This window comes from Martes martes (genome assembly GCF_963455335.1).
Source record: "Martes martes genome assembly, chromosome: X".
In the NCBI taxonomy this organism is placed as follows: Eukaryota; Metazoa; Chordata; class Mammalia; order Carnivora; family Mustelidae; genus Martes; species Martes martes.
The window spans coordinates 40853691-40881027 of NC_137897.1; the positions used below are offsets into that span (position 1 = coordinate 40853691).

General features: G+C 56.7%; 3 protein-coding genes across 11 annotated transcripts; 1 reads left to right on the forward strand and 2 right to left on the reverse strand.

Moving 5' to 3' along the window:
• The first annotated feature begins 853 nt into the window (after window positions 1-853).
• On the forward strand, window positions 854-15117 carry CCDC120 (coiled-coil domain containing 120). 7 transcript variants are annotated; one of them, XM_080795738.1, is made up of 12 exons: window positions 854-995; window positions 4773-4855; window positions 4990-5153; window positions 8355-8454; window positions 8631-8721; window positions 8868-9001; window positions 9684-9824; window positions 10177-10471; window positions 10809-10871; window positions 11142-11316; window positions 11446-11544; window positions 12565-15117. In XM_080795738.1, the coding sequence occupies exons 5-12, from the start codon at window positions 8673-8675 to the stop codon at window positions 13502-13504; spliced, it is 1896 nt and encodes a 631-aa protein (XP_080651864.1). In that variant the 5' UTR covers window positions 854-995; window positions 4773-4855; window positions 4990-5153; window positions 8355-8454; window positions 8631-8672; the 3' UTR covers window positions 13505-15117. The 7 variants fall into 7 exon arrangements, with proteins under 7 accessions (XP_080651864.1, XP_080651866.1, XP_080651867.1 ...); XM_080795741.1 differs by lacking the exon at window positions 854-995 and adding an exon at window positions 3331-3342 and having other exon boundaries at window positions 8611-8721; XM_080795737.1 differs by lacking the exon at window positions 854-995 and adding an exon at window positions 3331-3342.
• Window positions 15118-15538: 421 nt separating this feature from the next.
• On the reverse strand, window positions 15539-18851 carry PRAF2 (PRA1 domain family member 2). The gene is made up of 3 exons (XM_080795408.1): window positions 18168-18851; window positions 16799-17016; window positions 15539-16375 (listed from the first exon to the last, which is right to left on the reverse strand). The coding sequence occupies exons 1-3, from the start codon at window positions 18344-18346 to the stop codon at window positions 16236-16238; spliced, it is 537 nt and encodes a 178-aa protein (XP_080651534.1). The 5' UTR covers window positions 18347-18851; the 3' UTR covers window positions 15539-16235.
• On the reverse strand, window positions 18724-24362 carry WDR45 (WD repeat domain 45). 3 transcript variants are annotated; one of them, XM_080795405.1, is made up of 11 exons: window positions 24203-24362; window positions 22467-22538; window positions 22260-22334; window positions 22066-22170; window positions 21064-21169; window positions 20847-20941; window positions 20322-20401; window positions 19997-20205; window positions 19807-19908; window positions 19577-19722; window positions 18724-19309 (listed from the first exon to the last, which is right to left on the reverse strand). In XM_080795405.1, the coding sequence occupies exons 1-11, from the start codon at window positions 24339-24341 to the stop codon at window positions 19200-19202; spliced, it is 1239 nt and encodes a 412-aa protein (XP_080651531.1). In that variant the 5' UTR covers window positions 24342-24362; the 3' UTR covers window positions 18724-19199. The 3 variants fall into 3 exon arrangements, with proteins under 3 accessions (XP_080651531.1, XP_080651533.1, XP_080651532.1); XM_080795407.1 differs by lacking the exon at window positions 24203-24362 and adding an exon at window positions 24019-24133; XM_080795406.1 differs by lacking the exon at window positions 24203-24362 and adding an exon at window positions 24019-24133 and having other exon boundaries at window positions 21064-21172.
• Window positions 24363-27337: the final 2975 nt, after the last annotated feature.

Sequence of the window (27337 nt, forward strand, 5' to 3'; positions counted from 1 at the left end):
TTTGAGCTGATGAAACTTAAGTGAGATTTTGAGGGGCTCCTGGGTGGCTCAGTCGTTAAGCATCTGCCTTTGGCTCAGGTCATGATCCCAGAGTCCTGGGATTGAGCCCTGCGTGGGGCTCCCTGCTCTGCAGGAAGCCTGCTTCTCCCTCTCCCACACCCCCTGCCTGTGTCCCCTCTCTCGCTATGTCTTTCTCTGTCATATAAATAAATAAAACCTTTTGTTAAAAAAGTGAGATTTTGAAGTTGAGTCGATGCTGTAATGGATGAAAGTTGGGGGGTAGTTTATTCCTACAGTTCGGGAGTCCACGGAGGATGGATTGGCGGTACTGCTTGGGATCAGTGGACCATAGTTGGGGGGATGATGGAGGGTGGTTTGGAGACACACAAGTTTAGAGGAGAGTTTAGAGGTGTGGTTGTCGCTGACAGAAGGCAGTTTGGGGTATTGCTTGGGGGTCCGTTGGGGGGTGACTTGGAGTGAGGTGACTCCTCTGATCGCGGAGGGGGCGTGGCCTCCGTAGGAGAGCGCTCCACCACCCTTCGAGAAAGAGTGTGCGCACGCGCTCCCAGCTGGTTCGCTCCTGGCGCTCCGAGGGCAGGAAAATCGAAGACCCAAACTGGCGCCTGCGCACTAGGTCTCCGCCGCTGCTGTGGTCTCGCGCCCCGCCCCCCGTCCCCCCACCTCCCCCAGGCTCGCGCTCAGCGGCGGCTGTGTCCGTGCCGCCGGGAGCGGACGGACCCGAGGTGAGGGTCGGGGGGGCCGGGGTCCACCGGCCGCGGCCGAGCCGGCGCGCCTCTCCCCCGCTCCCCGCGCCCCCCGTCTGGCCCCCACGGCTAACAGTCGCGCGGCCGAACGCGGCCCACGGGCAGGGCGCGGAAGGGGGAGTAAGCGCGAGGCCGGGACGAGCGGGGGGGGGGGGCGGCGAGGGAGGGGCGCGCCCACCACCCGTCCTGGCCTGCAGCGACCCCGCCTACGTCGCGGGACGCGGACCTTCGGTGAGTAACGCCCGCTTGGAGAAGAAGGGAGGAGACAGGGCGGGGTGAAGGCTCGGAAACGCCAACAGGGGATGTACTTGCGCGCGCACCCGCGACCTCTGACCCTGTGGTCTCACTCCAGACCCCTACCTGACCTGACTACATCTTTTCTTAACCTCGAGCTCTGGCCAGTCTTGGCCCCAGGACGTCCGATCTCACCCCCAACCTAACCATATTCTGGCCTGGCGTGATCCTCAATCCCTGTTTTGTTCCCTTAAACCCAGCCCTGACCCCAAACCCCACCCAGTTCTGTTCTGGGGATCCTTGGCCTGCCCCTGCTCCATCTCGGAAGCTCATCTTGCCTTGTCCCGATCATCCCAGTTTCTGGCCTGATGCTTGACCTGTCTGTTCCCTAAACTCTTGTCCAGCCCCTGATCCCCTTCCAGTCATGTCCTGTCCCCCTAACAGCAGTCTGATCCAGGTCTGTCTGGATTCCTGATCTCTGATTTCTAAACTTTCTCCCCACCCTGTGCTATCCTCCTGGTCCCCTCCTGACTCCCCATCTCCCTCCTGGCCCATCCCCTTTAGACCATCCCTCTGTTTCCTGCCCTGTCCCTGCCCCCAGCCCTGTGCTGTTTTCCACTGTCTTCTCTTGTCCTATCACTGTCCTCATTCCTCTCTTTATTCTGTCCCAGTCTTTTCCTGTTCCTTACCTCCATCCTGAGCCGGCCCTTTTCCCTCTCCCCTTCCTTGACCACCATCTTGGCCTATCCCCCATCATGTCTTGTGACTACCATTCTATACTGACCCTGCCCTGCTCTTTTGTTCCTTGCTGCCCCCTACGTTTTCCTCTGACCCTTGTCCACAACCTCACTCCATCCCATCCCCTGGCCAGTGTCTTGGCTCCTTCTCCGTCCTGCCTCCTGACCTCCATCCTATGATGACTCTGATTCTATCTTGACCCCTACACTCCTCCCTGTTCTCTTCCTTCATCCCCTCCCAACTCCAGGCCCTTGTTCTACCCCTCACTACGCCCCTCCACCCTGTTCAGATCTCCCTCTTCCTAACGCCCACTTTCCATCTCCTCTCAGCCCAGAAGAACTAGGGTCTTGTTATACCCTGCCCCTGAACTTAGAGGTTCTACTGTTTCCATGATTGCAAGTTTATCCCAAATGCTTCTCTTAGCATGAGCAAGAGCAAACAGCCTTGGCCCTGTGTGGCTAAGGGGATTTTCATATGTGATGCCCCTCACCCTCACCCAGTGATCTCACACACAGCTTGCATTTGTCTCCCTGCCCCATGGGCATGGAACTGTTCCTATGTCCCCCCACCCTACCCAAGTGTGAAAGAACATCCTAAATTATTCAGTGACTCTCTGGGAGTCTGTGAGGTCTGGATCATGTTTCCAGCCTGGCTAGGTTGGGGGCTGCCCCATGTCAAGGTGAGGGGTGTGGTGAGCAAACATGCAGGGGTGGGAGACTCAGGAGTATGTGTGAATCTTCCATGTCATGTTAACCCCCATCTGCTAGTCCTGATCCTGGATGTGCATGATCTCTGCTTTCCTGGCCTGAAAAAATCCATTCCAGGCCAGAGGCTTCAGGGCTTAATGGGGGTGGGATGGGGGTTAAAGGGGTTCTATCCCCCTTTCTCTGCTGTAAGCAGTACAAATTTCGGTGCTAAGTCCATCCCATCTCTGTGTGTGTATGTGTATGTGTTGGGAGCATGTGTGTCGCTGGATGTTAGAATTAGTCCTATCCTGTAGTGACAATAACAGCTAGAGCAATACAAGTTTCTTTCACTGAATCTCCTTGATTCTGAGGACAGGCAGGGAGAATTTGGATAGCGAGAAGGTAACGTGTTGTTCAATTGTGTTTTGTTCCTGCATTTTGTCATAGAGAGTAGTAACAGCTTGAATAATGAGATACTAGACCCCTCTCATTTATCTGAAACACTTATGCAAACCTATTTTTTGAGCCCAACGTGAGGCTTGAACTCATGACCCTGAGATCAAAACCCGAGCTGAGATCAAGAGTCAGACGCTTAACCAACTAAGCCACCCAGGCACCCCTGTCCAAACCTACTAATAACAACACAAGTGTTCATTGTTCCAGCGTCTGTCTAGCACCTGACTTCTGAGAGGGAGCGCTCAGATAATTCAGACAGTGAAAGGTACCAAGTTATCTGAAGAGGTTTTTTGTTTGTTTGTTTTTGCATTTTACATAGTGGGGAGGGTTCAGATGATGAGGGATAATGGCTCCAACTAAAAGATATATTCAAATCGATTCATTTCCTTGAACTCTAGTGGCAGGAGTTGGAACAGTAAGAGGACTGTGTTGTGTGAATATATTTGGTTCCTGCATTTTGCCTGGTGAGTAAGGGAAGCTCAGAGAGTACGGGATGCCAATTCTCTCTCAAAGGTGTATCCAGATCCATTCAGTTCCTGTATGTGGATAGTGAGCTTTTGGAGAATGTGTCTGAATAGGTTTGGTTCCTGCATTTTTGATGTTGAGTAACTAGAGGTCTGATAATGATGGAAAACAGCTCTGTTTCAAATATGTCTGGTTTGATATTTAGGGAGGGTTCAATGTCTGGGTGATAAGTGGGGAGGCTGTAGAGGCTGAGGGATACCAGCTCTGTCTCAGCAGTGCATCTGCATACATTTAGTTTCTGATTTCGGATAGTGAAGAGTTTGGACACGCTTATTTGAGGCAAAACAGCTCTGTTTGAAATTTATTGGGTGGAGCTGGGGGTACCAGCTCTGTCTCAAACACACACACACACACACACACACACACACACACACACGATTCCCGAGTTTGGATTGGGAGGAATGTTGTAATTATGACAGCCAATATATATCGAGCACTTACTTACCAAGGGGCAGTTACTCTCCTAAGCAATCTTTAAGTGTCTTAATTCATGTCACGCTCACAACAGCCCTGTGAAGTGCATATTGTTGTCATCACCCTTGTTTTACAGATGAAGACATTGAGGCACAGAGAGGATAAGTGACTTGTCCAGGCAGCCACATAGCCATAAGTGGCAGAGCAGGGTTGAATCCCAGAGCCATGGCTTCCTACTCCTACAAGAGGCCACATGGGGCTCAAGTCCCGGCTGTGGTGGGGCCTGGAGGTTGGCCATCTTGCAGGACGATGATGTGTGTGGGTGATTCTGCCCCACCTGTTGGCCTGGCCCAAGATGCCCAATTACCTGCTCTCCCCTCCTTAATCCTGCCCTAGCCCATCTCCGCACGGGTTTATTATTGTTGTTATTAACAGACATTAATGACGTGGTGTGAGTTTCCTTGTACTTTGAAATGCCTTCCAAAGTGACTCTGGCCTCTGTTGGCCCTGGAAATGCTGTTTACCCATTTTACAGATGAGGAAAGCTAAACCTTGATGCTCAGTCTGCATTGCCAGCCAGATACTCTTGGCCCTCTCAGCTCTGGTTTCATAAGTGTCCCTCTTCCCAGCGTTCTTGCTGTCCCCCAAGAGGCGGGAGAGAGGCCGTGACTGAGGGGACACTCCCCATTGACACTCAGCCACCCACCTTATGGCTGCTGCCTCCACCAGCCCTAGGCAGTGGAGGGGGGAGAAGGGGGCGGATGAAAGGAGCCTTTGTTGTCCCATGCCAGAAATCTTACTCCCAGGAAGAAAGGTGGGCAGGGTGGCGGGAGGCCTCGCATTGCGTGTCTACATATACGGGGCAGGGCCTTGCTGGTACGGCGCTCCCCTCAAGGCTTGGTCCCCCTACCAAGTAGGGAGGGAGCTTTCCTCACTCTGCTCTTTCACATCACAGCATGGGCTGCTGCAGGGGCCCGGGTTGGGCTTGGGCCCTGAGGTCACAGAGCAGATGGTCCCAAATGGAGCACAGGATGTGTGGTATGTGCTGGGGCAGGCCAGAGCCCTCAATTTCCTTGACTCCTGGCCAGAAATGCTCAAGGGGGAGGGGTGGGGCAGAGCCAGCCTGGATGTGAAGAAGCATGAGCCCCCTCCTCACTTTTCCTCCCTTGCAGGAGTAGCCCCTGTCCACCTCCAGCCCAGGACCCGGCCCCCCAAGTTCTGAGTCCACCCACTCTTATGCGTCTGTGATCAGAATCAGGCCTCCTCACCTCTCCGAGCCCCAGCTTCCACATCTACGAGCTGGCTATGAAGAGCTGGGTCTGCGTCATCCTCCCAGGTTTGTAGGGAGCAGTAGGGGTGAAAATGTGCATGATGTGTCAGTTGGCTGGGATGATTTCTTCTGGAGATGCAGGAGGTGATAGGGTCTTGACACCCCGATCTTTCCTTGGAGAAGCTGGCCTCCTCTGTCCTGCGTTTGGCAAACTGTTACCCCAGTGAGGGTGGTGGTTGCCCCAAGACCTTCTCCGGCCTGTGCCTTGCCCTGGGAGGGAAAGGTAGGGGCCTCAGGCACGTGATGCTTGCTGCCAAGAGATACACACCCGATTTATACCCGTGTGCTTAACAAGTCCCCAGAACTCCGTCCTCAGCTCCCAGGCAGTGCCCTTGGGTGGGCAGGGTCTGCTGTGGGCTCCTGGGTAGCACTAGAGGCAGCCCCACTCCCACGACCCTTGGCCCTTCTTCCTTTGTTCTCTACTAGGTGAGCGGGGACATCTGGGCTCTTTTCTTGGTCATGCTGAACACCCTGAAGGGACCTGGCCCTGAGATTGTCCCTGAGGGTGTCCTGAGCCCTGGTGACAGGCAGGCAAGGGTTAAGAGGTATGGGCTGGCCCAGGCCCTGGCCAGGTAGGCTGGGCTATTGCCTAGTGGGAGGCGGCCTAGGCATCCGCCACTGTGCTCACCGCTCACTGCCACTACCATCTGGAACAGGGCCTGATTGAGACAACTATCTTTTTTTTGAGGTACCTGAGGCCACCCCACAGCACCTCTCTGGCGTTGGTGAGCACCTGGGAACAGGGGGCCCAGGGGCGGGGTGGCGGGGAGAAGGGTGTAGGGTGTACTGAGCCTTCCCCTGGGAGAAAGCCAGGTCTGTGTGAGGAGTACAGTGAAGAAGGAGGGCCTGAGTAGAGGAGTGAAGCCCAAAATGTTCAATTTCCTCTCATGGCATGAAGCTGATTCCTTGCCGGAAATGAATGAGGAGAAAGGATGGGGGAGAAGAGAAGCCAGAGTCCTCCTTCTCCACTGTCCCCCCTACTTCCTCTCCCCCTTCCTCCCCTGGGGAGTAGCCTCTGCCTTCCTGCAACCCCGGGGCCCTGGGGGAAGCCCAGACAGGGCTATTGAGAAACTGCTTCCTGACACCTGCCTGCCCCCGATCTGTTCACCCAGAGTGGGGGCGCGGGGGTGGTGCTCTAGGGCAGTGTGGGGAGCAGTCCCAGACACTGGGAGTTTGTATTTGCCCCGCTAGTGGCAAGATAGGGAAATGGGGGGTCCCCACTGAGGTGTTAGGGTGCCACCCAGGTGAGGTGTCTTGGTTGTAAACAGTCATTACGGCCAGGCCAGGAATTTCTTTCTCGGCTGTGGTGTCAGAAGGGCAGACCTGAAAAACCTGCTGGGCCCGCCTCTGGGTGTGTGTGGGGGGTACCCTCTCGGCTCTCCTGCTGTGGCCCAGCCTGGGACAGAACTCAGGGGCTGGGGGGAGGGAAGTTAGGGAAGGGGACTGCTGGGATCCCCCTTCGATCCCTCTCTAGGTGGGGACAGGGCCATTCTGGACCCCAAGGCAAATGTGCAGAGGGCAGGCAAGCAGAGGCTGAGGTTTGGGAGCTGGCTGTGGGGGTGTGGGGCATTGACCCTGTGTCTAGCCTACCCAGTGACCCCGTGACTCAGGCCCTAGCTATGTCCCCGAGGTCGGGCTGACAGGGTGGAGTCGGGGTTCCTGTCTAGACCCCATGTTGACTTCCAGGATGCCGTGAGCTCCCAGGGAGGGAAAGCTCAAGGCAGCCCAGCATGGGATGTGGGACCTCTCCTGGTGAATGGGCCCACCGGGGAGGAGTTGAAGTTCCTGTTCGGGTGGAGCCCTGGGAGAGTGCCTCAGACTCAGCTGGGAGCTGGGGAGGAAGGAGCTCCTGGAGCTTAGGGGCCCAAGAGGTTGAGCCGGGACCTCAAGGAAGCCCCGCCATGCCGGGCGACGTCAGGCCGCTTCAGAGTACATGCTGCTGCCTGGTTGTGCAGAAAGGCTCTCGGGCCTGACCCCTGCCCCTGAGAGCGAGGACAGGGGGCCACCGTTTGCCGGGAGCCGGTAGCAGGCCTGGTGGCCCCATATTAACAGTTTGGCCGCATTCCACAGCAGATAGACAGGGAGGGGGCTCGAACCCTCACCTCCTTGGCCGCCTCGGTCTCCACCACACCTGGCCCCTGCGGCACGAAAAGCTGGGATGAGGAAGGGAGGGGACCTCTGTGGCCTCATGAGGCCCTCCCAGTTTACTGCCGCCCGCCCGAGGTCAGGCCAGGTGGTGGAAGGTGATGTCACCTGGCTCCCCAGCTGGGGAACGAGCAGGATGTGGGAGGGAAGGAGCAAACTCCAGAGGAGGGGATGAGGGCAGGGCTGGCGGCCAGCCAAGGCAGGCTCTGTGGTCAGCCAGGGTGTTTGGGGGCAGAGAAGGAAGCAGGAGGCAGGAGGCTTGTTATCTGCAGCTGTGGACTTTGCTGCTCACAGTCCCAGCAGGGTGACTCCCTTCTGCCGGTATAAGACTGGGAGTGACTGGGGTGGGCAGAGGGACTGAAGGGTCGAGGGGCTAAGTGAACACTCTTCCTGTGGTACTGGGGCCACAGGATGGAGTCAGGATGAGTAGAGACCCACAGATCTGGGCTAGATCCATATCTCAGCTCCCTTGGCATTCTCTCACTTACACGACAGCCATTCATTGAGTGCTCACTGCTGGCTCAGGAGTGTTCTGAGTGCCAGAGATACGGTGAAAACAGGACAGGTATGTTTCTTGTCCTTGTGAATGTGCAAGGGAAGCACAGTCTCTTGCTGGACAGCAGTTGTGAGGGGACCTGGGCAGGGGCCCACCTCTGGAAGTGACATGCAAGCCCCGGTGTGTAAGCTTGCCCCCTGGGGCCGGAGGGGTGAGACATGGCAAGAGCATTCCAGATAGCAGCCGCAGCCTGGGCAAAGGCCCTGAGGCCTGCCGGGCTGGGAGCTTATGAGGAATTGATGGGCTTGGAGCAACTCCAGCCAGGGAGGGTCAGGCCCAAGGGGTGGGCCTGGGCCGCATCCTTAGCCAGTGGGCAGGTTATTTACCCCCTGTGCCTTAGAGTCCTCGTCTCAGAAATGGGGGCAGTGATCACAGAACTGCCGTCAAAGGGTGGTTGGAAGATTGGGTGTGGCAGGGAAGGTGACTGTTCCAGGACCCAGGTGCTTCATCAGTGCCCACCGTTGTTAGAGTTGGTTGAATCTGTACAGTTCATTCTCCCTCTCTAGGCAGGACTCCTGACTGCGGCCCATGGGCCTCTGAGGAGGCGTCGTAAGTCCGCCTAACTCCCCACGTGCTGTGCGTCCACTCAATGGGAAGGGGACCAAGGTACCAGGGCCCAGTGGGGCCAGACGCGGATACGGATTCTGAGAGGGCAGGTTGATCAGGCGGGCAGGGTCAGGGTTCCCCTTACTCCCAGCTGGGGTGTGGGGCGTTGGACAGGGGCAGGGGTTGGGGGAAACGCGGGATGCACTTCCTTAACAGCTCCTGTGCGTCACTGCCAGGCCTTGTCCAGCCATCAGCCACGGCCTCTCGACAGCACCAGGATGGAAGTCAAAGGTCAGCTGATCAGCTCGCCCACCTTCAATGCCTCAGGTGGGTGGCTGGTTCCCCTTCTCTGCCTCTGCCCCCACCTCTGAGTCACTGCCTGCCTACTTTGAAAGGGTTGGTCCTTGGCCCCACAGCTGCGCCAGGATGCCCTGGCTGATCTTTGCCTGGAACTTTGCTCCCTCTGTGTCCAGCTGCCCTGTTCGGAGAGGCTGCCCCCCAGGTGAAGTCAGAGCGTTTGCGGGGGCTGCTTGACCGGCAGCGGGCCCTGCAGGAGGCCCTGAGCCTGAAACTTCAGGAGCTCCGCAAAGTGTGTCTGCAGGAGGCGGTGAGGGCCGGGCCCTAAGTGTCTGGTGGTGGGGCGCGGTGAGGACCCGGAGGCCCTAGGCAGGCAGGTTGGAGTGGCGAGTGCCGAGCCACCTGTCTGGGCTGTAGATTCCCTGTCACCCTCCAGCTCCTCAAAGTTCAACTTTGATATCTTAGAGTCAGTAAAATATGGCGGAGCAGGCCCTCAATTCCCTATCAGCAATTTGAAATCCCCAAACCCTTCAAAACAATAGTCATTTCCAAAATCTGGCAGTAAAACCTGGCCTGAACTGACAAGGGGTGAGTTACCGTTTTGATTTACCCCTCTTGGTGTGAACAGCTACGCAGTTGGCCAGAACCCATAACGCAGTTCACAGCATGCAGCCCCAGGCCGTGAGGAGAGGGTGACGTCATATGCAGTATATAGACCTGTGGCCTTTACGAAAGATAAGAAGTTCCAGATTCCAGAGCAGGTCTCCCCGACCTCCCACGCCCACTGCCCCAGGGATTTGGGCCACCGAGGGGCTGAGAGTCCACAGCACCCCTATTGGGTAGCAAACTGGGAGGGAGGAGGAGAAGTAACAGGCATGGGGTGCTGAGCATTACTGAGCTCCTAGTAGGGCTTCTGTAGCTTCTGTAGTCATTCCTGCTTTGCCCCATTCCCCAGCTAACCCTCGGTAGTCTCTGACCCCTGCCCCCTCCAGGAGCTGACCGGCCAGCTGCCCCCCGAGTGCCCGTTGGAACCTGGGGAACGGCCCCAGCTGGTCCGCCGGCGACCCCCTGCAGCCCGCGCCTACCCTCCATCGCACCCCAACCCAGCACACCACTCCTTGTGCCCTGCTGAGGTGAACAGATGGGCCTGGGGGGCAGGATGGGGGTGGGACAGGTAGATTGCTGTGTCGGGGTTGCAACCAGGGGAAGGAGAGGCTAAGGTGAGAAGGGAATGGTTTGAGGAAACTGGGTTCTGCTCTGAGGGAGGAGTCTGGGCCTCATGGTCGTGGTCATAAGGCTCTCATTCCCTGGAAGCCGAATCTGTCTAGTCCCTCCCCGAGATGGCCCTGCCTGCTGGAGAAATGAGCTCTACCCCAGAACAGGCCCTGCCTCTGTGCTGGCTGTCTCTGCCCACACCTGGGCCCGGGCCTTGGCCCCTTCTGACACTGACACTGGGTCCTGTCCCGCCCTCTCGCCCGCCCGTAGGAGCTGGCTCTCGAGGCCCTGGAGCGGGAGGTGTCCGTGCAGCAGCAGATCGCAGCCGCCGCCCGCCGCCTGGCCTTGGCCCCTGAGCTGAGCATTGAGCAGCGCCGCCGCCGGCGCCAGGTGCAGGCAGATGCGCTGCGGAGGCTGCACGAGCTGGAAGAACAGCTGGGGGACCTCCGGGCCCGCCTCGGCCTCCCAGGGCTCCCCCCTCCGCAGCCCCTGGCCCTGGCCCCGGGGGCACTCATCACCACCCAGGGAGTATGCCTGGGCACACGCCTCGCCCAGCTCAGCCAAGGTGAGCCGGCCCTGTCAATGCCCAAGTGTGGGCATTGGCCAAGCAACGTGGCAGGGAGGGGTAGATGGCCAGTGAAAAGTGGGAGCCAGGCGGAGCTGAAGGGACCCAGCCCGCAAGAGGATTTGAGATAAATGGGCTCTACAGCGAGGGTGGGGCTGCTGGGAACTTGACCAGATGGCACCAAGAAAACCAGGAGCCAAGCCTCAGGTGGTCTTGGATTCAGGTAAAGGTGGGTTCTTGGGAAGGAACGGGCCGGGGAGGAGACCATCCGGGGGTGTAAGGGGACTGCACCCAGGCCTTGCCTTGATAGGCCTGGGTCTCCCCTTCTCGCCTGTAGAGGATGGAGTCCTGCACTCGGAGAGCAGCTCCCTCTCGGAGTCTGGGGCCAGCCATGATAATGGTGAGGACCTCTGGCTCCCACACCCACCCTTGCTTTGATGCTTAGCCCCTCCACTCTCTCTTTAACTCCTCCTGAGCCATGCCCCATCCTCGCGTGGGGTCCCCATCTTTCTTGCTTCACACTGCCCAGCTCCTTATCCCCAGTTCCAGCCTCGTGCTTTAGCTCCTGCCTTTCCTTCTGCTGCTACCTGCTTCACTCCCCCTGCCCCTGCCCACAGGCCATCAGGCCCCCTCTCATTGACTTCTCCCTCACTTTCCGCCTTTCTCCCAGAGGAGCCCCGTGGCTGCTTCCCCCTGGCCGAGCGCCCTTCACCACCCAAGGCCTGGGACCAGTTGCGGGCCGTATCTGGGGGCAGCCCTGAGCGGCGAACCCCATGGAAGCCACCCCCGTCAGATCTTTATGGGGATCTGAAGAGCCGGCGGAACTCTGTGGCCAGCCCCACCAGGTGAGGGTGAACCCCTTCCCTTCGCCGGGAGCCAGGAGGGGGATCCTGAGCCTGGGCGGGCAGGACGGCTTGATGGTGGGTATGGTGTCTAACCTGGACCCCCACCTGGGCCTGTCTGTTTCTGCTCAGCCCCACACGCTCGCTGCCCAGGAGTGCCTCCAGTTTTGAGGGGCGAAGCGTGCCTGCTACCCCTGTCCTCACCCGGGGCGCTGGCCCCCAGCTCTGCAAGTAAGGAGACTCTGAGGGTGGACTTGAGGACCGGAAGAAGTAACTGTTCATTCTTACGAGGGGGGCATTAGCAAAGGGTGTGGGTTGTGAGAGGTTGGGCTTTGAAAGGTATATTTGGAACAAGTCACTTCCTTTCTCTGAATCTTGGCTCCTCATCTGTGAGATGGGTATGATATCTGCATCTGAAGGACACTGTGGGCATAGTAAGTTCTGGTTCACATGCACTGCGTGCCTAACACCTGCTGGGAATCTGTGCTCTGCGAGGTGTGACTCCGGTCGTTGCCATAAGGTCTCGGCTAGGTAGATGCTGTCGTTATTCCCAATCTATGGATGAGGAGCCTGAGGCACAGAGAGGTTAAGTAACTTGGTAGTAAACAGAAGACCTGGTGTTCAAACCCAGGCTGGTTTGACTCTAGAGTCCATACATTTAATCACTGCACCCTCCTACTTCTCAAACAAATCCTTGCTAAGCACCTGCTTTTCCAGGCTGTGAGTAGAATGAAGTCCCTATCCTTATGGCACTCACATCCTGTGAACCGTGGCTGTGGGGCTGATAGTTCAGGGTGGCTCAGACACGTGGGGGGTAGGGGAGGGCAGAGAGTTCAGGAAGTTGGATTCCAGGCCCACGGATTAGGATTAGGACCCCACTGCAAGGGGCCGGGGCGGGGAGCTGGGAGACACACCCTCGCAGGGCAGGGGGTCCCACGTGTTGGGAAGAGCCCTCTGCTGGCCTTCCTCTGTCAGTCTTTCCCCTCCAGCCCTGCACACGCTTACATCTCCCTTGGCGCTAACACCCCCCTATACGTCTTCCGTCCCTCTGCCCCCCAGCGTGGGACAGAACCTCCACTGCCTTTTACACGCCCCCACCTGACCCGTTTATACACGAGGTCTCTGATCCTGGGCCTCCTTCAGAGATGCGCAAGTGGACGCTCAGGAAGAGGTGGGGCAGGGCAGGCCAGGCACTGCGCCTGAGATTTCTGATCAGTCACACTCCCATCACCCCCACCTCTGCGTCCCCAGACCCGAAGGCCTCCATTCTCGCCAGTGGTCCGGCAGCCAGGACTCCCAGATGGGCTTCCCCCGGGCAGACCCTGCCTCCGACCGTGCCTCCCTCTTCGCAGCCCGCACCCGTCGCAGCAACAGCTCTGAGGCCCTGCTTGTGGACCGGGCGGCCGGTGGGGGAGCTGGCTCCCCGCCTGCACCCCTGGCTCCCCCTGCCGCTGGCCCCCCGGTCTGCAAGAGCAGTGAGGTGCTGTATGAGCGCCCACAACCAACCCCTGCCTTCTCCTCCCGCACAGCTGGCCCCCCAGACCCTCCCCGGGCTGCCCGGCCCAGCTCAGCTGCCCCTGCCTCCCGTGGGGCTCCCCGGCTCCCACCTGTGTGCGGGGACTTCCTCTTGGACTATTCCCTGGACCGGGGCCTGCCCCGCAGCGCTGGTGGTGGGGCGGGCTGGGGAGAGCTGCTGCCTGCAGCTGAGGTCCAAGGACCCCTCTCCCGCCGGGATGGGCTCCTTGCCGTGCTCCCGGGCCCACCACCTGTGTACACAGCTGACGGCAGCAGCCCCCTCCTCCGCAGCAAGGACCCCCACTCCCGTGCCACCCGCACCAAGCCCTGTGGCCTATCTCTGGAGGCCGCCGAGGGGCCCGAGGTGCATCCAAGCCCTCTGCTGTGGATGCCCCCCCCGACCCGTGTCCCCCCGGCCGGTGAGCGCAGCGGCCATAAGAACCTCGCCCTGGAGGGGCTGCGGGACTGGTACATCCGCAACTCGGGACTGGCTGCTGGGCCCCCGCGCCGGCCTGTGCTGCCCCACGTGGGCCCGCAGCACCCGCCCTTCCTCCATGCCCGCTGCTATGAGGTGGGCCAGGCGCTGTATGGGGCCCCCAGCCAGGCGCCGCTCCCGCACTCGAGGAGTTTCACGGCACCCCCTGTCTCCGGCAGGTATGGGGGGGGCTATTACTGATGGGTAGGGGTCTCTGGTGGCAGATGGCAAAGGCATCCAGGCTGGGGAGCAGCCAGTCACGGGAGTTAGTGACTCCGACCTCGAGAGAACTAGCCGCAGCCTCGCCTCAGGGTCCTGGGCCCTGCCTGACCTGCATGAATCCACGGGGTCTCGGTGGAGGGGTGTCTTGGGCCCTGGCAGCAGCAGCAGCAGCTGTCTACCAAGCTGTAGAAGAATTCTGATATTTGAACAAAACAGTGCATGTCTGCTGAAAATGAGCCTTGAAAGCAGGGTGCTGGGAGGAAGGGCCTCCCAGGCCCCTCGCCTCTCTCTTCTTCCTTTTGCCGTGCCCCCATGCTTGTGAGCCTAAAGGTGCTGTCCTGTACCTGCCTCCACCTCTTTAACGAGTCTCTTTTCCTCTCTTTCTGTGTCTTGTCCGTCTTTTCCTCTCTTCTCTGTCTTGGCACCCTGTCCGGATTCCTGCTACCCCTTCTAAAGATACTACGCGGACTTCCTGTACCCCTCGGAGCTGAGCTCTCGTTTAAGTGACCTGACGCTAGAGGGGGAGCAGTCTTCCAGCTCTGACCCCCAGACCCCGGGGACACTGGTCTGACCCCTTCTTGTTGTCCCAGGCACGACTTTAGTCTGGGGAACACACGGCTGACCTCGCTGAACCCCAGGGTGTGATTGCTCAGTCCTGGGGGGGTGCCGACCTGATCTTCCAAGGCCCCTGGCTCCTTGTGGACCCACGAAGGTGTCTGACTCCCTGCTTCCCCTCTTATGCTGTGCTGGGAACTGGGGCCCTCAGCCAGCTGAAAAAAGAGGGGATGGTGTAATGGGGGCTCCAGGCCCCTTCCTCCGTTTCTGTTTACACTTGTGATTTAGGTATTCACTGTCTTCCCCCAACACTAGACCTTTTATAAAAGGGAAACTGTGATCTCGTCCTGGTTGGGTTCATTCCTATCCCCACGCCCAGCCTGTTCCATTTAGGAACCTCCCCCCCCCCAAAAAAAAAACCCAGACAATATAGGGTCTCAGGGCCCTGTTCGGGGCAGCCAGGAGACTGGTGTGAACAGAACTCCCTGCCATCCCCCCACCAGGGCAGTTCTTGGGGAGGTGGGCTCTCTGCCCACATTCGGAAGGACTGAAGTCTGGCTAGGGGGCTTGGGTTTATTTTCCTTCTCCCAGGTGTGCCCAAGGGAGCCCCAGTCCTTGTCTGCCTGTCTGTGCCCGCTGCCTCTGCCCACAGGTTGAGATGGTCCAGCCTCTGCCCTATCTATCCCAGTCAGGAAGCCAGCCCTGCAGGAGGGCTAAAGGGCAGAGCCACCGGGTGTGTTGTGTCCTGGGATGCTGCGGTGGTGGAGCCTGGCATCAGGTCGATGCCAGAAAAATCCTCAGGTGACGTCTGGCCACAGGCTGCGTCACATCTTCCTTGGCTTTCTTTCCATCCACCACTTTTTAAACAAATCTACACAAGCTGTGTTTTCTATGATACCTATCTGTGACTTTCTGGAGCTAGGGGTCCCCTGACCTCCTTTACCTGGTGTTAAGCTTTTCTTTTTCTACCAATGGATCTGGGCCCAAGACACTACCCACACTGGAAGGGGATTTCTATAATAAATGTGTAAACCGAACCCATGTGTCACTCCGCTGTCTGCCTTGCCTTGGGGGGCCACACCTGTAGTTAAGACCAGGTTAAGATATTTTTATGATGCCAGATTATCAAACAGACAAAAACTGGGAACAGCCTAATGTCATCCACTTGGGCTTCACTTGCTGTGATGTGGGGCAACAGCTTCGCCTGTCTGTGCTCTGATTCCTCACCAGCCCTGGACAGGAGCCGTCAGTAATACAAATGATAGGAAACACTCTGCCTTTAACTGCTCTGTGCTCTGCCCCAGAGGGAGCCACTTGGATGAAGGAATGGAGAGCTTCCCTGCTCAGTCCGCATACTCGACAGAAAGAGACCTAGTCAGAAAAAGTCCAGCAGAACTGAAAAGCAGAAGGCCGCTTCTGGCCACTGAAGTGCATGGACTTGACCCCAGAAGCCCACGTTGGCTTGAGTGATGCACCAGCCTTTATTGTTGCAGTAACACTGATTATAGATGCCCCATTCCGGGTCTACCCCCAGCCCTCCCCACCCTACCCCTTGATCCTCATCACTGTGGAACTTTGGAGAGGGGGGCAGAACCCCTAAGCAGAGCTGGAAAGAGGCAAGTGGGACTGGTGAGTGTTTGGGTCACATGGAACCAAGGGTTCAATAGCGTCAGGATGCCTGAATTTTCTGTCCTGATGGGGGCTGGGAACACTGGGTCCCAGGTTCAAGATTTGGCAATGCCCTAACCTGGTTTCAAAGCCGGGCTAGGGTCTGGAAAAGCCTTATTAGTCCCGGGTTCAAGAGAATGCCTTGGTCCCAGATTCCAGCTTTGGGGCTGAGCATGGGAGATGGGTGGGTCCCAGATTGGGGGTGGGGGGAGTATCTCTGGGTCCAGAGTTTTAGGTTGGCCACGGATGCTCTGGGCTCCACGCCCCAGGTTCAGGGCTGGGGAAGTGTGGTCCCCTAGGTAACAGGCGCTGGGTAGCAGGGATATCCCAATTTTGGACCTGGGGTGGGGAGGGTCGCTGATGTCCTCTGCTTTTTGAACTGGACGGGGCCCTCTATTTCAAGGGCTGGGAAAGGGGTTTGGGTCCCTCTCTACAGGGCCAGGGTGGGGGTGGCGTTCTCCAGGTCTTGGGTACAGATCCCAGACCCCTAGGATCCAGCCTCCTGCTCTTGTCCCAGCGCCTCCAGTAGCAGCCCCATGGGCGTCCGCTTGAGACCAATACTCTCAATCTTGTTCTCGATCTTGTTCTTGAGGTTTCGCAGGCGCAGTGAGGCGTGCACCAGAATCACTGTGGGCAGTGCCGAGAGGAGCGGGGTCAGTGGGATGAGACCTCAGCTTTTAGGCAACGGGGGCCCACAGAGGAGAACTGGAGCACACGGGCTGGCCAACAAAGTGGTCAGCGGTCAGGATGCCTGCGATCTGAAAGCGTGGCCGAGTAGTGAGCCTTGCAACAGGGGCGTGGCCAGGGAGGGCTCAGGGTAACCCGGACGTGGCCCTGGGAGGACGCTCAATACTCAGAGCGAGGCCCGAAAGGGCGGTAGTAAGAGGGGCGTTCCCAGAAGAGGGAAGGCAAAGCCCGGGAAGGCGCTTTGCGAAGGAGGTGTGGCCACGCCCGCCTGGTGTCCCCGCCCCCTCTTAGGGCAGGGCTGGCCTGCCACTGTGCGCAAGCGCTGGCCGTTCATTGGGCTATCGACGGGTAGCGGATACTTACGAAGCACGGGCCCGGCGATGCTCAGCAGGAAGGTGCAAGCGCCGCCCACGGCCCAGAGAACAAGGAGGCCGAAGGCAAGCACTGCGGCCAGGCAGGCGGCGGGGTGGCTGCGGCGGCAGCGGCGCACGGCTGCTTGAGTCTCAGCCGCCCACACCAGCGCGCCAAGGGCCACCGTCACTACCAGCGCGCTTAGGAGGGTGTGCAGCGGGCGCACGTACCTGCGAGGACAATGGAACTGAGCTAGCCCGGGCGACGGCAAGAGGGCTGCCCAGCCTCCAAGCCTCCCCGTCCACCCCGTCCCGCACCCCAAGAGCTTTGGTTCCCCCCTCTCAGGGACCTCCAGCCCGGCAGGTAACTCCTGCCAGCCAGTCTCCCAAAGGTTCCACCCTCCAGGGCTTCCGACTCCCAGGAGCCCTGGAGGCCCTAATTTCCTTTCCGTCAATCCTACAGTCCCATCTTCGTTAGCTCTCCTGTTTCAGGTCCTCTCAACCCACTAGGCCTTCAGGCTCCCAGCCCTTAACAGCACTTTTTCTTCCAGCCCTACCCCGGCGGCGCCCCTCTCCAACCCCAGACCCCACCCCAACCCGCCCCCAGATCCACCCTTTGGGCCCATCCCTGTAGATTCCCTGTAGATTTCTGTCTCCAGACATTTCCCTCTCCGCGGGCCCAGTCTTTACAAGACCCGTTCCAGACTTCCTCCCCTTCAAATTCCCCATCCAGGTTCCCACTCCCTGTACATCTCTCCCCCCATCATTGCTAGCACCCCTTCCATGCTTTCAGTACCACTCTTAACTTCCAACCCTGCCCAGGTCCCTCCAGGTTCTCCATCCTTCTCTGGTCTCAAGCCTTCCACCACTGGGTCCTCCCTCTCTGTTCAATTTCCCCAAGAGGTACATGCTCCTGGAATATTCCAATCACAACCAGGTTCCCCTCCACGCCCAGTGCATCCACAAGCCCACCCTCCCAACCCTTCAACTTGACCACATCCCTGTCCCTGTCCCTGTCTCTGCCCGAAGTCCTCCAAGGCCGCTTTAATCTGGCCCCATCATTCACGTCCTCCCCCTCCACCCCCACTTTCACTTTCAGGCCCTCCTTATCTTCTGGCCCACCTTCTTACCCAGTTTCCTCTCCAGTCCCACATTCTCCATCCTCCCGACCCACTATCCCCAGCCCGTATCCCACCCAAGGCACTCCTTATAACCACGTTCAACTTCCTTCAAGTCTCCCCTCCCAGGCCCTGGAGATTTTCCATTTCTAATGAACTCGCCCTTCCAGCCTTCATCCCCCTCCCATTCCTCAAAATCCCACTGGTCCACCCTTCCTGCCCGCAAACGTCCCCGGCCAACCGGCGTCCCCCTCCCTCCCTCACCCAGCCAGAGCGAGACCGAAGCCGAAGCACAGAAGGTAGTTGGTTTGGTAGTAGAGGAGGTTGTTGATGACGCGGTGGCACCATCGCTGCGGGTCGCACGGATCCGGAGCCGCCAGACGCGCGGACCCCAGAACGAAGTCGTCCAGGGCACGTAGCGGTGGCAGCCGCACCTCCGACATCCTGCCGGTCGATGAAGCTGGACCAGCCAGAAGAGAGGCCGGACTACAACCCCCAGTTATACCCTGCGCCGCCGCGAGGGACACCGGGAAATGGAGTCTGGGTCCAGCAGCTGCTCTCTCAGCCACCTAGGCGGACTACGCAGCAGGAATGCACGTGACCAGAAATGCCAGCAACACGCCGGAAGTGCGAGGCAGCAGGGGCTGCCGGGAAATCAAGTCTTCGACGCCGGGCGCGGCGCTCCCATCCACCCCCAGGTGGGGGCGCCCAAGGGGCGGTTCCTAGCCGTGCTGATGGCTCAAGAACACGGTAATCCCGACTTTCCAGGACATGCAGTAACACATTCTGGGACATACAGATAGGACTGTCAGACTCGAGCAGGATTGCAGGATCCCACTGTTAGGGTCCAAGAGGGCCACACCTACTTGGAAACTCCCACAGGGCTTTTTCAGCTGCATCTCCTCCGGCCCCACCCCTGCACCCCAGGTCCAGCCATAAATACTATCAAGGGCCTTTTTTTTATTCATATTCACCACATCAGAGATGTCTCTTTCTGGGAAGGTTTTTTAATCCCCACAGGTGAATTAGGGCACTCCCTCTAGGTCGCTAGCAGTCCAGGCTGGGAGTCCCAGGGGGGTCTCCCCCTCTCCATGGGTCCCTGGCCTGGTCCTGCAGGCACACAGTCCCCAAGAAGTTTTTTGGGGGGAAGTGAGCTGTGTAGGCATTGCATTGCTATTTGGAAGGTGGGCACCTGCCCCATTACTGCTTGCTGGCTGGGAGCTTCCACGGCACTCCTGACCCCCTGAAGGCTTTGCAATCTAGCACGGCAGGTCCCTCACACAACCCACAGTGTCCTCAAAAGTCATCGTCATCACAGATGTCAAGGTACACATCAAAAGCCTCTCTGTTGCAGTTTCCATCAGGAGTGAAGACATATTTGTGGAAGGTCCCATCTACACAGATGGCTGAAAGCAGGGAGGGCGGGGTGGGGGGGAGAACGGGTAAAAGTTTGTTAAAGGCTGCCAAAGCCACCCACTCCAATCCTCGCCGGTGTCCCATGGCCTACAGTCTACCTCCAAGCCTTTGTTCAGGCCGTCCCTCTGGTGATGGAGTTGAGCCGCCCGCTCTAGCTCTCTCAGGCTTCCCATGCCCTGAAATTCCTGCAGGTCCAAACTGCAGGACTTTGCCCATGCAGCACCCCTGGTTGAGAGGCAAGAGCTATTCCCACTCACCAATGACAGAGTTGACGTTCTTGGAAGTATTGCGACCGAAGGCGCAGATGCAGGCTGACTCGGCAGGCACGGTGAAGCTTGCCAGGCTCCACTGAGAGTCCACGTACTGCCCAATCATAGGCCCCACCTTGCCCACGCGAGCCAGCCTGCAGGCAGCACTGGCTGAGCCCAGGTGTGGGACACAGGCAGGGGGACGGGGGACAGGGCGGGGCCAGGCAGGGAGTACTCACGCGGAGCGGCGGTTGAGGCGGGTGTCCTTTAGAGCAAAGATATGGACTGTGCCCTTATCGCTGGAAGCACAGAGGAACGAGGAGTCATGGCTGAAGTTGATGCTGGAAGACACATCGGCAGTGATGCACACAGGTCAGGTGGCAGAGGGTCACAGGGTCACGCAGCCCGCCGCACATACCCTGTGCTCACCAGTAAAGGGTGGCAGGGTCAGTGCCTCGGCGCAGTTCCACCAGTTTCTCCTTGGACTGTGTGTCAAAAAGGCGAATCAGGGTGCCCTTCTGGGAGGCGGAGGCCACTACCGTGCCTGGCTGGTTCAGGGACACACAGGCCACGTCGCTCTGATGGGCGTTGATGGTGAAGGGAGCAGAGGAAGTGCCAGGCTTCGTGCTTGCAAGGTCCTGTGGGAGGAGGAGCAGTCTGGGCTTGGGGTAGTATGGAAGGCGGAGGCCAAGGGTCCACAGAACGGGCCAGCCCAGCTGCCCACACACCTACACTCGCCCCCTGGATGGCTCACCACAAGTTGCAGGCTCCCGCACTTGTGTCCAGGGAACACGAGCAGCTGCTTCTCCAGGCTGGGGCAGAGGTCACAAAGCCCTAGGGTGTGAGGACAAAGTTTTGGGGGAGGGGGTAGGCTGGTAAAGGGGAGGCAGGACCCAGGCCATGGGCCCGGCAGGGTCTTGGAATGGAGGGAAGCTGGGTAAGGGCCAGACTTTGACCTTCCGCGATATATGGCCCCCAAAGAACTCTCAGGGGGCCCGCCATCTGCCTGGCTTGCCACCAGCGAGGGCCCAAGGATCCCTGGCACAGCCATGCAATGTCCTTACTAGGTGCTCCTTCCCTGCTCTCTGGGGCCCCCAGGGGTGGGAAGACAGAACTGGCTAACGGATGGAAAGACAGACAGACTGGGAATATGAGCCTCTCTGCACAGGGACTCTCTCCCTGCCCCTTTCCTAGCTTCTCTGGGCACCCCTGGCGTTCTCTCAATTCCACCCTGTCCACTGCCTCCTGCCCTCACACCTGCACATCCGGGTCCTCTCACCCTTGGGGTTGTCTCGAGTGTCAAACTCGAACAGCTTTCGGGGATTGTCGGGGAAGGAGTACACGTAGATGCGGTTCCTCAGCACGATCACAATTCTGTGGGCATCACACAATGGAGGAGGTCCATGAGGGGAGGGCAGGATGCCCATGGAGGACTAGCCCTCTTGCCTGCTGTGGGGACCTCCTACCTCCCCCACCCCAGTCTCCCTCAGGCTCACTTGTCATGGCGCATGCGCACAGCCAGCACTGGCTTGGTGAAGGTGAACTCCAGCACCAGCTTGTCCTTGGAGTCCTTGCCCTCCCGGGCATCGTCCCAGATCAGCACTGCTGGGCAGGTGGGTACGTTGTCGGGGCCAAGGTTTAGGGTGAGGGGCAGCCCTGGTGACACAAGACCCACCCCTACTCCCCATGGGACCTCAGCCCACTCGCTTAACCTTCTGCTGACACCAGTGTGAGCCTCATGCAGCATGAGCACCTGTGGGTGTGATTCCCGAGGGTGCAGGTTTCTCAGACTGTTATACTCATTTACAGATGAAGAAACCGGCGCTTGAGGGGGCTGAGTTATCGGGCCAAGGACCTCACTGCCCATCAGCAACCAAGCAGGGACTCACACCCAGGCCTGGAACTTCCCATCAGTAACTAGCTCTGCCTCCAGTCTCCCAGTCCATACCCCTAGGAGACTTCCGCGATGAATCCTAGGGCTCTGTGACTTGTCTAGGGCCTCTCCTGCCATGTCCCAAGGGGATTAACAAAAAGCCTTAGAGCAAGATGGCTCCTGAGGCCCAAAGCAAGAGGGCACGGCTGAGATGTCTCCAAAATTTTAAGACCTATTGGTTGTGTGACTTTGGAAAAGTCCCTTGACCTCTCTGGACCTCGGTTTCTTCATTGTAAAAATGGGGATAACAATACTTCCTGCTCTGTAGAGGTACCGTGAGGATTAAATGAGTTAGTATCTGTAAAGTGCTTAGAACAGTACCAGGCTCACAGCAAGTACTCTGGAGGGAAGAACAAGGCATACATGAGGCATTCAGTAAGTGTTAAGCAAAAGGAAAACACCAAGCTTCTCAAGCAATGAGCTCCGTGACTTCCAAGCTGTAGGCCTCACTGTGTGACTCTGAGGTGCTCTAACATCTTCATCTACCCACGCCTTGGGGGTGCCTGGAGGAAGCCAGGATTCCAGGGAGTCGGGGCCAAGGGCAGGAGGGGATGAAGGCACTTACCTGAGATCTCTGAGAACTTGGGGCTGCTACCACCACCCACTAGGGCCAGCAGGTTGGAACGGTGCAGCATTTCCACCAGGCCCATGCTGCCCACCTGCTCATGGTCTGGACAAGGACCAGGGTGTCAGTAGGGGTGGGAGCCAACGCCCGGCCCATCCCTTCTGCCCACTGCCCCTCCCCCTCCAACAGCTCACCCAGATGCCCCTTCTCCATCAATGGCTCCACGTTGTAGATGCGCACACCTGTCTCCATAGCACAGCAAAAGCAGCCTGGTGGAAGGGGGAAATTCGGGCTGCCTCGGCTGATGCCCAGGTGGAAGCTAGGGGCTTAACACCCACCTCTGACCATTCTTTCCCTTCCTCCCTCCCAACCACAAGGGTGAAAGCACGAGCCTCTCTCACTTTGGTCTTGGTTGAAACGTAGACTGGTCACTCCTCGAAGCGGCTGCTGAGTCATGGTCCAGGATTGCTTCCCTGAACACAAATGGGGATAGAGTTGGGAAGAGTCTGGTGTTTGCCCTCCAAGTCCTAGAACTCCTGTCCCCAAATGATTTCTTCTTCGTCCTCCTCTGCTACTTACTGCCTCCAGTGGGACTACAAAGACAACAAAACTGGGGGATAGTTCTGGGGTCTCCACTCTATGCTCCTGAGACCCCAAAGGGCATGGCAGGAACTCCTCCATCTTCTCACACTTGGTTGACCCCAGCTCCAGGCCCACCTTGACTTGGCTGGACTCCCCACCTCCTTCTTACTCCATGGCCCTCACTGTGTGCCAGGAACTATATGTGCTGCCGAAGCGAGCACACTGTGTGCCAGGAAGTAATGGGGTAGAGGGTGCCCTAGTGATATCTCCTCCCCACTGCCAGTCAACCCTGGCCCTAATGCCCCACATGGCCTGCAACCACCCCCCATTCGTTTCTCATCTTCACACCTGAACCTACCATCCAACTCCACCTGTCAATAAACAGAGAAAGGGGCTAGGACCCCGCACCTCCCTGACCTGGCCCTGAGACTTGCCATGTTTGGTCCACCACCCACAGGCCTTCCCCTTCTCATGCCCTTCTGAAGCTCCCAACCTATTCCACCATCTCAGAGTCCTCTCACACCTTACCTCCTCCCACGCTTCTCCAAACCCCTTGGGGACCCCATGCCTCGCTCCAGATGACCCCTTCTCATGCCATGCTAATTTCTGCCTGACCAGGGCCAGCCTGGATGTCCTCCCAGACCTCCTTATGCCCTAATGACCCTACATCAGATTCCCCTATCACTCCAAATCACACACCCCGGGACATCCCCTCCTGTGTGCTTTTCTGTCCCTGACTCCAACAGACTGGCTTGAACCTACTCCCAGGAATCCCACTCCCCTTACGTTCCTCCTCCAGATTCTCCATCCTCTTCCCCAAACACCCTGCCCCAGGGCAACCCTTCCCCATTAAGACTTGCCCAGGACACACCTCCCCAAACCCATACCTGGCACAGCTCAACCCCACCAAGACACCTGCCCCAGACCCCTCTAAGATTCCTGTCCTAGAGCACCCATACAGCCTTCAAACCCCCATCTCCCCAAGATCTTTGCCTAAGCACACCCCCTCCCCATCCTCCAAGAGCTCAAACCTACGTTCCCCCACTTTGTACCACCTCCACGGGACTGCCTCTGTCCCCAAAGACTCAATATTTGGAGAGCCCCACCTTCCAAGACCCTTTTTTGGACCCCCATTCCAAAGATCTTTGCCACTTAAGAAACCCTGCCCCGGGATGCCTCACTTCCCTCCACTTCCTCAAGTCCAAGACCGCCCTCATACTACTTCCAACCCAGGCGCCCACTTAAGCTTCCTGTCTGAGCCGCGCCCCCATCTACCAAGAACTCTGTTCAAGGGCCCCTCCCGCCCCAACCCTCCCCCAGACTCCAACCAACTCTGGGATCATGCCCCAGTTCCCCGCTGCCTGCACTGACCTGACCTCCGTGCGTTCCCGATCCCAACCCCTGCTGTCGGTGCCGCCCGCGGCCCGGTTTTCTGACCTCCCGGGCCCTGACGCCCGGCTTCGGTGTTTACATCAGGTCTCACTTCCGGGGGGAGGGAGTCCGTAACCGGAAGTGACTCATCCCGGCCGGAAAACGCGGCCGCAACCTTGCTCACCCGGTTTCCAGGCCTTTGGAGCAACGCGAGCCATAGCTGCATCCCCCGGCGAGGCTGTGCGAGGGCCTGGCTGTCTGAGGGAGCCGAGGCGGGTGGGCGACAGAGACGTGGCGTCGCTGAGCGGAATAGGGCCGACCATTCCCCAGCTCTCTCCTGCTCTGAGAGCGGGAGGCGTTAACTTTCTGGGCTAACAAGACTTGGGCCTCCGAGGTGGGCTAGAGTGGCCTTTCTTGTTGGAAATACTAGTCCTCCCGGATTTCTAGAGAGGCGAGTGGGGGAGGCCGGAGGCGGGTGCGGACCTGGAGACCTTGAAAGTTGAAACTCCTTTTGCCCAAGGGAAGCCAGCCCCTCCCCTCGCTTGATTTTGTTTACAGAATGAAAAATGAGGTTTTAATGGGGAGAGGTATACTACTTACTGCGGAAAAAAAGCTCAATGGTGTACATACTGGAAATACTTTTTAATTCAGCTTTTAACTTTGGAGGTAACTGGATTCACACGTAGTTTTGAGAAATAATACAGAGAAATCAGATGTACTTTTAAGGGTTTCCCGCATTACATTACGTTTCCCGCATTTACATTAACATGTAAATGATGGTAAAATGTTACAATCAGGGTGTTGACGTTGATACCGTCTACCCATGCTTTACTTTCTCTCAAGTATTGCTTTGATGCTTTTTAAAGTTTCTATTAATATATAATGGATATCTGTTTCAATTCCAACCTTTTTTAAAGAGATTTCTTTATTTATTTGTCAGAGAGAGAGCACAAGCAGGCAGAGCGGTAGGCAAGGCAGAGAGAGAAACAGGCTCCCGGCTGAGCAAGGAGCCCGATGCGGGACTCGATTCCAGGATTCTGGGATCATGACCTGAGCCAAAGGCAGCAGATCCCCAAGATCTTTGCCTAACCAACTGAGGCACCCAGGCATCCCAACTTTTTAACTGATTCATGGCATTCCATGGAATAAATGTAGCATTGTTCAACTCTTCTCTTACTGATGGCCATCTAGGTGGTTTCAAGTATGATGTCAACATACTGTGAATTTGGGCTCCATATCCTGTCCTAGGTGTGACTCCACTACTATGATCCTTGGCAAAGCCAATTTTCTGGCTTTCTTCAGTCTCTACTTCCTCATGTCCCCGACCATATTTAACTTAATTCGGTTTGGGTCCTGCCACTCCCATGTCTCTGAGATTGCTCTTAACCAGATCACCCCTGAATAATAATCCTGTCAAACCCGCAGTCATTTCCCTACCGGCAGGCACCCTCTCCTGTGACTGCCTGGTGCATTCCAGTTTCTTACTCTCACTCTCTTGGTTTTTCTCCTACATTTCTTTTATTATTATTATTCTTATGCACGTACAATCTATTATTTGTTTCAGGGGTGCAGGTCTGTGAATTGTCAGGCTTACACAATTCACAGCACTCACCATAGCACATACCCTCCCCAATGTCCATCACTCTTCTGTATTTCTTGCTACTCTTACACCTTTATCCGATTCCCAAATATTAGAGTATCCCTGGGTATGACTCTGGCCCCCTTGCTTTTTTAGGCAATATTCTTTCCCTAGGTGACTTCATTTTGTCTCATGGCCTTAATTATTGCAAATATTTAGGAGATCCACTAATTTAGGCCTCTAGCCTAGACCTTTTTGCTTAGACCTTTGTGTGTTGTGGCCTGTTTGACATCTTCCTGTGGATGTCTCATAAAGTATGTCAGATTTAACACACCCAAACAGATCTCTCTGGGCGCCTGGGTGGCTCAGTTGGTTAAGCATCTGCCTTTGGCTCAGGTCTTGATTGCAGGGTCCTGGGGTGGAGCCCCACGTTGGGTTCCCTGCTCACAGCAGGGATCTGCCTCTCCCTCTCCCTCTGCCCCTACCCACTCCCTGCTTGTGCTCTCTTTATCTCAGATAAATAAATGAAATCTTAAAAAAAAATACAGGCCCTAAAAAAGTAAAATTTATGATGTCTGTTTTCCAAACAGACACAATCAGGCAAAAAGAAGTAGGAGGTACATATCGCAACATGAAAAAACCTTGAAAACAGTTTGCTAAGTGAAAGAAGCCAGTCAACAAATAACCTCATATTGTGTGATTCCATTTATGAAATGTCCCAAACAAGTAAGTCCATAGAGACTGAAAATAGATTAGTGGTTGCCTAGGGCCGATGGAAGCAGTGAAGGGGGCATGGGGGCAGGAGTGGGGCATTGATTGGGATGAAAAGGGCACTGATTGCTAAGGGGTATGGGGTTTCTTTTGGGGGGGATGAAAATGTTCTAAAACTGATTGTGGTAGTGGTTGCACAACAGTATACTAAGAGAATTGTACACTTTAAATGAATTATGTGATATGTGAATTACAGAAAAATACACTGAATAGGATTAATGACTAGACATAACAGAAGGAAAACATGGGTGACTTGAAGTCATAGCAATAGAAACTAACAAAACGGAACAGAAAAATAAAGAATCTAGGGGCGCCTGGATGGCTCAGTTGGCTACATGTCTGCCTTTGGCGCAGGTCATGATCCTGGGGTCCTGGGATCAAGCCCCTCATTGGGCTCCCTGCTCAGCAGGGAGCCTGCTTCTCCCTCTCCCTCTGCCTGCCGCTCCTCTTCCTTGTGCTCTCTCTCTTTCTCTCTCTCAAATAAATAAATAAAGTCTTTAAAAAAATAAAAATAAAGAATTATAAATAAATAAATAAAGAGGGCATAAATAAGCTACGGGACAATTTCAAATGGCCTTATATGCAGGGAAATAGAATCCCCAAAGGAGAGGAGGGGGGACAGAAAAAATATGTGAAGAAGTAATGTCCTAAGGGTGTGGTGCATAAACAATGAATGTTGGAACACTGGAAAAAAAACTTCCCAAAATTAGTGAAAAAGATAAACCCGCAGATCCAAGAAGTTCAAAGAACTCCACTATAAGAAACATGGAAAATATTACACAAAGGCACATTGTAATGAAATTACTCCAAACCAATAATAACAGAGAAAATCCTAAAAGCAGCCAGAGAAATAAGATGTATTACATAAGGGAGAAAAAAGAGAAGAATGACATCAGATTTCTCATTAGCAACAATACAAACAAGAAGACAGTAGGGCAATATGTTTAAAAGAGGATAGCACAGGGTGCC